Below are 10,000 nucleotides of genomic sequence, written 5' to 3'. Positions count from 1 at the left end.
CAGGGGAAAAAAACAGCTTTACTCAGTGTCTAGATATTTCCGAGTGTATATAAAAAGATTATTTAAATAAATAAATAAATAAATAAAACCCTTTCCTGGGATGTTGAGAAACAAGCTGACGCTAAGGTCTTCACGTTCATTGTTATAGAGTCCAACGATTTCTTTTTTTCGCGATGCTACATGGACTGGTCACCACTTAGAAATGTTAATGAGATCTACCTGTCAGTCCTCTGTCCACCAGCGCACAGGTTGTCCGCAGGTAGGGAGGACACCAGGAACTGCTCAGTTTCAGTGTCAAGGTGACGTCAAACCGTGCTGGCTGATCCATAGACGCTACGCCACAGTTGCTTAAAAGGCAAAGAGAAAAAGGAGGATGGGAGTGTGGGTGGGGGGGCGGGGCGTGGGGTGGGGGGGGGATTCAGCTGCCTAACTGGCCCATAGGTCCAGCTCACTGGGCAGGTTTTGTGAGCCATACAAATTCTGTATGAAAAAAACAACAACAAAACCCAGCCCAAAACGATTTGCATCCTGGTGGTCAACAGACAGACAGACAGACAGACTGAGAAACAGACCGACAGAGACAATACAGACAGACAGAAAGACAGAATAGAGTAGAGACAAATAGACAGACAGACACTGACAGACAGTCAAGACAGAGAGACAGACAGACAGACAAAGCATATAATATATACCTTCCTTGGCATATATAGAGAACTTGTACGAACGTTGAGAAGCAATCACTCAACAAGTGGACAGGAAAGGAAAAAAAGACAAGACAAAACAAAACAAAGATTTTTTTAATGTTTAAAAAACAACAACCGAAATCATGACAAGATCTACTGGAAGAAAATGGAAGAGACAAGCCAGTGGCAACAGAAGATCCATAGAGAAAGCAAGCATGATAACCAGTCAGCCATCTTACTCTGCATGGAAGAAATATCTATTTCTTTTTAATCTATAGAAAAAAACAACAACAACACGAAATAACCCCAACAATCCCTTTTCAATCGAGAAATCAATAAACGAAGCAGCCATCATCAGTCATCCTTTTTTTTCTTTTTTACTTGGAAATAAAAACAAAACAAAAAAGACAACTTTTTTTTATATATATTGAAGCGAAATATTCCTTTTCCCGATTTGTGTGTGTGTGTGTGTGTGTTTCTATTTTTGCTGTGCTGAAGAATGAATGCTGTTGGAGACATTCCAAGGCAGGGGGAGACATAGAGGTCATGGGTGAGGGGGATGGAGGGTGAGGTGGGGGGGGGGCAGAAGGAGGGAGGAGGAGTGGAGGGGAGATAAAGTGAGGGCTGGTTGCCTGATTGTTGTCAAGGTTCTCTGCCCTTGATTGTTGTTGTAGACATTCCTGCCTGTCTGCCTGCCTGCCTGGCTTCCTGCCTGCGCTTCCTCTGATGTCGCATCTGCTATCCTTTTTTTCTTTTTCTTTTTTTCTTATATATATATATATATATATATATATATATATATATATATATTGTGGGTGGTGGTTGTTGTTGTTGTTGTTTGTCTGAATGCCGGCTTTTCTCCTGTCCCTTAATCTGCCTCCCTTTCCCTTCTCCCTACATTTCCATCGAGAAGAAGGTGGGAGAGTGGTTAAGAGGCTAATCTGCATAACACAGTGTCCGTTGGGGTCTGGGTTCCAATCCTAGTCTCTTCCTTCCTCCCGAGTTTGACCGGAAAACCAAACTGGGCGCCTGGTCATTCGGATGAGACGATTAAAACCGAGGTCCCGTGTGCTGCGCGACCTTGGCGCACCGAAAGAGAACCCATGGCAACACAAGTGTTGTACTGTGGCAAAATTATTGACAAGAAACCCTATCTGTTAGGTACACAAATATATAAGCTCGCACTAAAGGCCTGACTAAGCGCGCTGGGTTATGCTGCTGGTCAGGCATCTGCCTTGAAGATGGTGAGTCGCGTAAATGGATTTGTCCGAAAGCAGCGACGCCTCTTTGAGAAACTAAAACTGAAACTGAAACTTGTGGAATGGAGTTCAGCATTGGTGATCTGGTATATAATATTACATGGCCAGTCCACGTAGCTTCTTCACCTTTGATGACACTGTGGCCCGAGAGATGTTGAGAACTGGCAACGCGTGCAGCACGGCTTCCTGTCCAGTGCAGATAGCACTGTCACTTCTGTGTTTGGTTCACATGATTCATGGAAACCTTCTGAAGCATATCATTTCGGGGTTTGGTGCCATGTCCTCCTGCGCCATGTCGAACACAAATGCGCTACACAGAGTGTAATGAAAACTCCCCAGTGTGGGTCGATATTCTGTACTATTGAGTTTTGACACGGTAAGTGTATTTGATAACCAAGCAGGGAGTGCAATAAAAGCTCCTGGTTTGTGGTGTCAATTGTATGATGTCAGTCTGGTGCATTTGAGTTTGACAAGATAGATATATATATAATAACCAAACAGGGGGGGCACATTGAGAACTCGCCATGTGTCTGTATCACCAGCTTTGCTGTCATGGTGTTGTAACGTTCACAGCCGTAGACCAACACAACTTACATCATACAGATACAGAAGAACAAAGCCCAGTATTCTCCACCCAAGGTGTTTGTGCTCATGTGCTCAGGCATGTTGATAATGATGCAGGTTTGTGTAAACACCAGTCCTGTTTCAGTTTCAGTTTCACACGTTCAAAACAATTATTACAGGAAAGAAAACCATGTTTCAGTTTCAGTTTCAAGGAGGCATCTCCACATCGCAATCCACGCAGCGTGTTTCACGTGCTTGTACACTACAATTCACGCAGCGTGTTTCACGTGTTTGTTGCACACTACAATTCACACAGCGTTTTTCACGTGTTTGTTGCACACTACAATTCACACAGCGTGTTTCACGTGCTTGTTGCAGGCTGTGCAAGCCCAGGAGAGCAAACGCCGGAAGCGGCGTATTATGAAGATAGCTGTCTACGTCATGTTTGGAATCATCGCTCTGGGGGTGTTCGCCATCTGGCTCTTCCACAAGGACGCCATTGAGTCCATCCGCTTCAACAACTTTGTCTTCACTGTCAAGGTCAGCTGTTATGCTCACAATCATATAGTTATGATATGATATGACTTGCTGGACATATTGCAGTTATGCTGACTTATCAATAGCATATTGGCTCATAATGATAATTATGATTATGAAACAGTTTGACGTGTTGTGTTTATGACGAAAAAACGTGCACATTTGCAGTGTCACAGTTTTACTTTGAGAAAAGACTATCGAAGACATCTGGAGGTCATGAAGTCTGTTGTGATGAATTATAAACTGCACATGTTGGAGCTGAAGTCCTATTTAGAGTCCTAAATTCCAGGACCGGTTTTACCTGGGTTTTTTTTTTTTCCCATGAATGAATCGATATTACCATTAGTAGATGTTGTAACCCATTTTCGGTGGGTTTTCTGTTGTTTTCTGTTGGTTTTTTGTTGTTGTTTTGTTTTTTTTGTTGTTGTCTTTTTTAACTCTATTTTGAACTGTAGTTTACTCAGTTTTGATGCGGATTCAGTCACTATACCAGCGTGCCGCCATTTTGCTCTCTTCGTTCTGTGTTCCGCAACCTATGAATATGTAAAACAAAGAACATGACGGCTTGAGATCGACAAGGGTCGATTCGGGTTCATGTTTTCATGTTTCCGTCGTATTGTGATCAAAAGGGTCGACTGCACGCAACAAGTCATTCGTCATAATATATGCCTCCATTGCAAAACACGCTTTTGTAAAACACCGTTCAAATAGGTTCAGTAACTTAGGACGCTAAAATAGGACGTTGCCTTGGTTGGAAAGAGAATGCTGAAGGGTGAGGATGAAAACAATACGTTCACAGACACCGTGATATTGTGTGTTCAAAAAAAGAATGAACCGTTGCCTGACACAAATCTGAACGAAGATGAAAACAGGAGGTGGGCCTGAATGCAGAATAGAGCTACAAAGAAGTGTGCTGAATGTTGAAACAAAGATGTGGAGTACACAGAGGTGTGGGCGCAGAGTTCCATATATGCAGACACAAAACATGCACAAAGAGGTGTTAAGTGTCGTCGAATAGCACTCGTAGTGAAAAGACATCAAAGACAAAGGAAAGGAGAAGAAAAAAAAACGTACAAAGGTGGGGTACTCACAGTTTCTCTCTTTAGTTTGAATTAATATCCTTTCATTATTTGGTGTTGTTAGAACAAACAAAAAAGCACCAGTGTGTGTGTGTGTGTGTGTGTGTGTGTGTGTGTGTGTATGTGTGTGTGTGTGTGTGTTGTCTGTCTGTTCAGGGTGGGACTGGATGGGGGAAAAAAAGCAAAATAAAAGCACATCAGTGCTTATCTTATGTGTTATTGATTGATTGATATGGATACTTACATAGCGCCTATCCTCGGTCGGAGACCAAGCGCTAAGTGCTTTACAAACACGGGGTCATTTACACAACAGGCTGCCTACCAGGGTAGAGCCGACTGACGGTTGCCATTGGGCGCTCATCATTCGTTTCCTGTGTCATTCAATCAGATTTCAGGCACGCACACATACACACTCAGACAAACATGTAACAATTAACATTTTACGTGTAATACCGTTTTGTTTATTTACCCCGCCATGTAGTCAGCCATACTCCGTTTTCGGGGATGTGCATGCTGGGTATGTTCTTGTTTCCATGACCCACCGAGCGCTGACATGGATTACAGGATCTTTAACGTGCGTATTTGATCTTCTACGTGCGTATACACACGAAGGGGGTTCAGGCACTAGCAGGTGTGCACATATGTTGACCTTGGAGATCCGAAAAATCTCCACCCTTTACCCACCAGGCGCCGTTACCGAGATTCGAACCCCGGACCCTCAGATTGAAAGTCCAACGCTTGAACCATTCGGCTATTGCGCCCGGTATCCTCGGAAATAAAGAATTTTGTGCCCCCCCCTTCCAAAAAAAAAAACAAAAACATATATATATATAAAAGCACACCAGTGCTTATCTTATGTGTCATCTTATGGGAAAAAAAGCCTAAAGAATTTTGTCCGCTGTCTCTCTTTCTGTGTGGTGGTGGGGCTTGTGGCGGGCGGTACAGGTGCAGACCCTGGAGATCAAGACGGACGACCAGGAGGGGCTGCTGTACGGGGAGCTGGGCCGCCACATCAAGGCGGCGCCCTTCCAGAGCTGCTGGGACGAGGACAGCCAGAGCTACGAGGACAACTGCCTGTACTGGAAGAACAAGGCCGTGCTGCGCGTGGCCCACGACGACAACGTCACCGGCAGGTGCTACACGCTGCACTGGCAGGGCATCCAGGCGGGCTTCGTGGTGGAGGACTGCTTCTACCTGCAGAAGTACAACTGGTTTGGCTACCTCAGGCCCGACCAGAGCTTCTGGCCCATCAGTGACATCCAGGTAAAAAAAAGGGATGGGGTGGGTGGGGGCGGGGGGTTGTGGGGGGAGGGGGGAGAGTGGGTGGGTGTAGGGTGGGGAAGGAAGGGGGGATAGGGGTGCGTGGAAAAGCACAGAATATAAGTGTCATCATATCATCATCATCATCATCACCATTATCGTCGTCGTCGTCATTACTTGTGACGGCCACGGATAAGCGCTGTAAAAATAACCATGTCATCCTCCTCCTCCTCCTCATCATCATCACTTCACAAAGGCCGTCTTGAAAGCTGCTATAGAATCCATCCCAAGAGGAGCACGCAAAGACTACAAGCCCTACTGGACGGAAGAACTCCAGAATCTGGAAGATGCTGTTACAGAAGCCAGGGACCGAGCAGAAAAGCGGCCATCACTGGAGAACAACATAGCGCTGAAGGAAGTAACTGCCAGATACAAGCCGTCCTGCGCACAAGCTGCAAGAAAAGCTGGCAGAGAAAACTGAAAGCCTAAATCTCGACAAGGATGGCAGCAAGCTGTGGAAACTGGCTAGAACCCTCAGCAACGAAACAACAAGTCACACCACAATAACAATACAAGAGAATGGAAATTACCTCTCTGGAAAGAAAGCAGCAGACCACTTCATAGACGTCTATGAAAACATCAGCAGTCTGGAAGTCCCTCCTGAATATAGAACTGCAGTGCACAGGGCCCAAGGTGAACTTCATGAGAAAGAGCCCCAAGAGGAAGTCATGACCACAGCTTTCACAGAGAAAGAGCTGGAGGAAGCGTTGCAGAACCTCAACCTGAAGAAGTCACCTGGACCTGACGGAATCACAAATGAAATGATTCTGCATCTTAGGATGAAGAGCGAGGCGGTCCTTTAACAGTCTTCAACTCCAGCTGGACGATAGGATCAGTCCCACAGTGTTGGAGGGAAGCAGACATGATCCCCATTCACAAAAAGGGAAAGGACAAGTCGAAGGCTGACAGCTACAGACCCATCAGCCTTACAAGCTGCTTACAAAAGCTGATGGAATGACTTGTCAACACTCGGCTTGTCTGGCACCTTGAAAAGTATCAGCTGCTGAGCCCTGAACAGGCAGGCTTCCGCCAACACAGATCAACAGAAGACCAGATCACATTCATCGCTCAAAGCATTGAGGACGCATTCCAAGAAAAGAAGAACACGCTTGCTGTCTGGATTGACATGGAGAAGGCGTTCAACAAAGTCTGGAAGGACGGACTCAGGCTCAAACTACGGCGATGTGGTGTGTCTGGGAGGATGTACACCTGGATCAGCCAGTACCTACACAACCGCCAAGCCCGAGTCAACATTCAGGGCCAGAAGAGCAAGAAGAAGGTGCTGAGACAGGGAGTACCACAAGGAGGAGTCCTTTCGCCAACGTTGTTCCTCATCTTCATAGATGACATCGTCAGAGAACTGCCAAGAGGGGTCAGAGGAGCGATCTACGCAGATGACTTGGTACTCTGGTGCTCTGAAAAGTACACCACTACAGCACAGGTACGCCTCCAGACTGCGCTCAACAAGATCAGCAACTGGACCAAGGAATGGCTTGTCTCTGTCAACTCAAGCAAAACAACCTATCCAGCAAGAAGCAAGAAAGAGGCGAAAGTGACACTCAGCAACCAAAGGCTTGCCTTTGACCGCAGGCTCACTTAGAAACAGCAGATCACCAGATGCTGTAGCGGGGCCAAGCTGAAACTGGCGATCATGAAGAAACGTGCAGGGACGGACTGGGGGTCTGATGAACGTATCCTAAAGAGACTCTATACGGGGAGAGTCCGACCTGTAGTTGAGTACGGGACATCAGCATGGGCATCAGCTGCAAAGTCTAACCTCGACTGTCTCAACAAGATACAGAACCAAGCTCAGCGTGTCATAACTGGCGCCATGAGATTCACCCCAATCCTGAAGATGGAGGAGACCACTGGACTACAGTCATTGGAGGACAGAAGGGACACAAAGATCCTCATCCAGGCAGCAAAATTCAAACGCCTTGAAAACCATCCAATGAACAACAAAACGAGCAGACCCATCAAGAGCCGGCTGAAAAGAGGCAGCTTCATCCACCAGTCAAGACGCTTTGAAAGACAAACCCCAGTCTTGATGGAACACAAAGCAAAGCCTATCCCGGCAAGTGTCACCCACCCATCTTGGAAGAGGCAGGTGTTCCCAACAGTCGTCACCAGCATTCCCGGAGTGGAGAAGAGAGGAGCACAGTCAGACACCCAAAGGAAGGCCCTGGCCATGGAGTACATCTGCAACCAGTACCCCCAGGAAGACTGGACCCATGTCTTTACAGATGGCTCCGCTGGAATCTTCCTCCGATGCAAAGACGGAGATGAAGAAATGGCAATCCCAACAGGAAAATACTCCACCAACTTCCGAGCTGAGCGAGAAGCCCTCTGTGAGGCAGCCACAACAGTCTCGCAGAACTCCACAAGAACAACAGGGCATGTGGTGGTGTTCTCAGACGCTCTCTCCGTACTCCAAGCCCTCAAGAACTCCCGCTGCAAAGAACAGAACCATCTCACTTCAGCCCTTGTTGCCCTGAGTGCCAGAGTGGAGAAAGTGGTGATACAATGGGTACCAGCACACTGTGGCATCAGAGGCAACGAAAAAGCGGACATTCTGGCAAAAGACGGTGCACAGAAGGAGCAGGCCAACAAACTGGTGTCATACGATGAAATCAAGACAATCATCAAGGCACAGCAAGGAATAAAGTGGCGCCACCAGCACCACAAATATAACCCAGAAGACAGATACCATTTGCTGGAACACGGGAACAGGTCAAGATCTTCCGCCTGAGGACTGGACACAACCGCCTGCTCCACCACAGGCACACAAAATTTGGCATTGGACAGAGTGGAGAGTGCCCTTGTGGTGAGGGACCAGTGACAACCGACCACATCCTTCAAAACTGTACGGCGCATGCAGCATCCAGGAGGAAGTACTGGCCAACACCGACAGCAGTGGAAGCCAAACTGTACGGCACCCTGGAGGAGCTGCGACGGACGGCAGCCTTCATAGAAGACACCGGGCTGCTTATCTAATGAGAGGCGAACGAGGAAGAAGAAGGTCATCATCATCGTCATCATCACGTGTGACGGCCAAGTGCTGTATAAGTATAATCACCACGTGTGTGACCTCCCTGCAGGTGACGGACGAGTCGTACTACGTGTGGTACCCGGCCAAGCAGAAGGTGAACCTGGTGCCCAGCTGGCTGGGGTCGCAGGGCATCGCGCTCTTCGTGCACGGCAGCTTCCCGTTCAGCCTGTCCTGGAACGACACGGAGAAGCGGCAGTTCTGCCTCATCTCGCAGCTGGAGGTGGAAGAGGACGGCAGCGAGGCCCCGGACGGCGTGGACCAGCTGGCCTACACCATCTGCCAGGGCACCGACCTCAAGGAGGTCTACTACCACGCGCAGTCCCACCGCCACAGCTGGGAGGAGGAGCTGCAGAAGACGCCGCACACCATCCAGCCCCTGCTGTGGCCCATGCTGGGCCTGAGGTCCCGCGCGGAGATCGGTCCCCTGCTGTCCGTGCTGCGCTCCAACCTGACCCGTTGCTCCTTCCTGCAGCTGCCCGTGCATTGGGAGCGACACTTCGGCGACCTGCGCTTCGACCCCGCCCTCCTGCACGAGCTGCGGCCCCTGATGACCTTGACCCGGGACCTGGGCTGTGACGTGGTGCTGCCCATCTCCACCTTCTTCACCTTCAACTCGCGGCTGTTCGAGGAGGGCGTGGAGAAGCAGTACTTCCTGCGGGACGAGCTGAACCTGGTGACTAAGATGGTTCGCTGGCAGGATCGGGAGGGCGCTGTGCTGGACACCACCAACCAGGAGGCGGTGTCCTGGTACCTGCAGCACCTCAACAAACTGCTCAACAACTCCGCCTACAACATCCACTCCCTTAAGCTGCTGCACATCGACGTGCCGCGAGACGCCAACTACTATGACAGCAACATGACCTTCCTGGACTACTCGCGCCTCTTCTACAGGGACGCCTCCTTGCTGCTGAACGTCACGCTCATCCTGGAGCAGGCCACCGGCTTCGTCAGCGAGCCCGTCTTCCTGTCGCTCAGCACCGACATCCACACGGTAGGCGACGCCCAGTGCTTCAACTCTGTCATCCCCTGGGCACTGAACCTCGGGGTCAGCGGCTACCCGCTCATCCTGGCCGACGGCGCCCCGCTGCAGGAGGAGTCCCCCCTCAGCGTGGAACTCTTCAAGCGCTGGCTGCAGCTGATCGTCTTCTTCCCCGCGGTGCACGTGCCCAACCTGCCGCTGCTGACGGTGCCCGAGGTCATCCAGTACATAGAGGAGCTCATCACCTTCCGTCAGCGCATCCTGCACTACATGAACGAGGAGTGGGCCCGGGACCACGAGGCGCCCATCCTCAGGCCGCTGTGGTGGGCACACCCCCAGGACGCCGTGGCCCAGACCGTGTCGGACCAGTTCCTCGTGGGCTCCAGACTCCTGGTGGCGCCCATCCTGTGCCACCCCACAGACCACCGCCACGTGTACCTGCCCGCCGGCAAGTGGCGGGACGGCAACCACCCGCACAACAAGACGCACGTGGGGCCCAAGACGGTGCACATCACCAACGTGCAGATCTC

The 10,000-nt window shown here is 49.5% G+C and overlaps 1 protein-coding gene across 4 annotated transcripts in view; it reads left to right on the top strand.

Moving 5' to 3' along the window:
- LOC143282481 (myogenesis-regulating glycosidase-like) overlaps nt 1-10,000 on the top strand; it is a 210,861-nt gene that overhangs the window by 199,613 nt on the left and 1,248 nt on the right. For all 4 annotated transcript variants that reach the window (XM_076588138.1, XM_076588137.1, XM_076588139.1 and 1 more), the window contains 3 exons: nt 2,885-3,046; nt 5,068-5,385; nt 8,541-10,000. The exon at nt 8,541-10,000 is cut by the window's right edge and continues 1,248 nt beyond it. In XM_076588138.1, coding sequence (XP_076444253.1) covers nt 2,885-3,046; nt 5,068-5,385; nt 8,541-10,000 — 1,940 coding nt within the window. The remainder of the gene's footprint in view (nt 1-2,884; nt 3,047-5,067; nt 5,386-8,540) is intronic.

Source organism: Babylonia areolata, chromosome 5 (assembly GCF_041734735.1).
Source record: "Babylonia areolata isolate BAREFJ2019XMU chromosome 5, ASM4173473v1, whole genome shotgun sequence".
In the NCBI taxonomy this organism is placed as follows: Eukaryota; Metazoa; Mollusca; class Gastropoda; order Neogastropoda; family Buccinidae; genus Babylonia; species Babylonia areolata.
The sequence above is the reverse complement of the archived record's forward strand: the minus strand, read 5'-3'. Positions and strand labels throughout refer to the sequence as shown.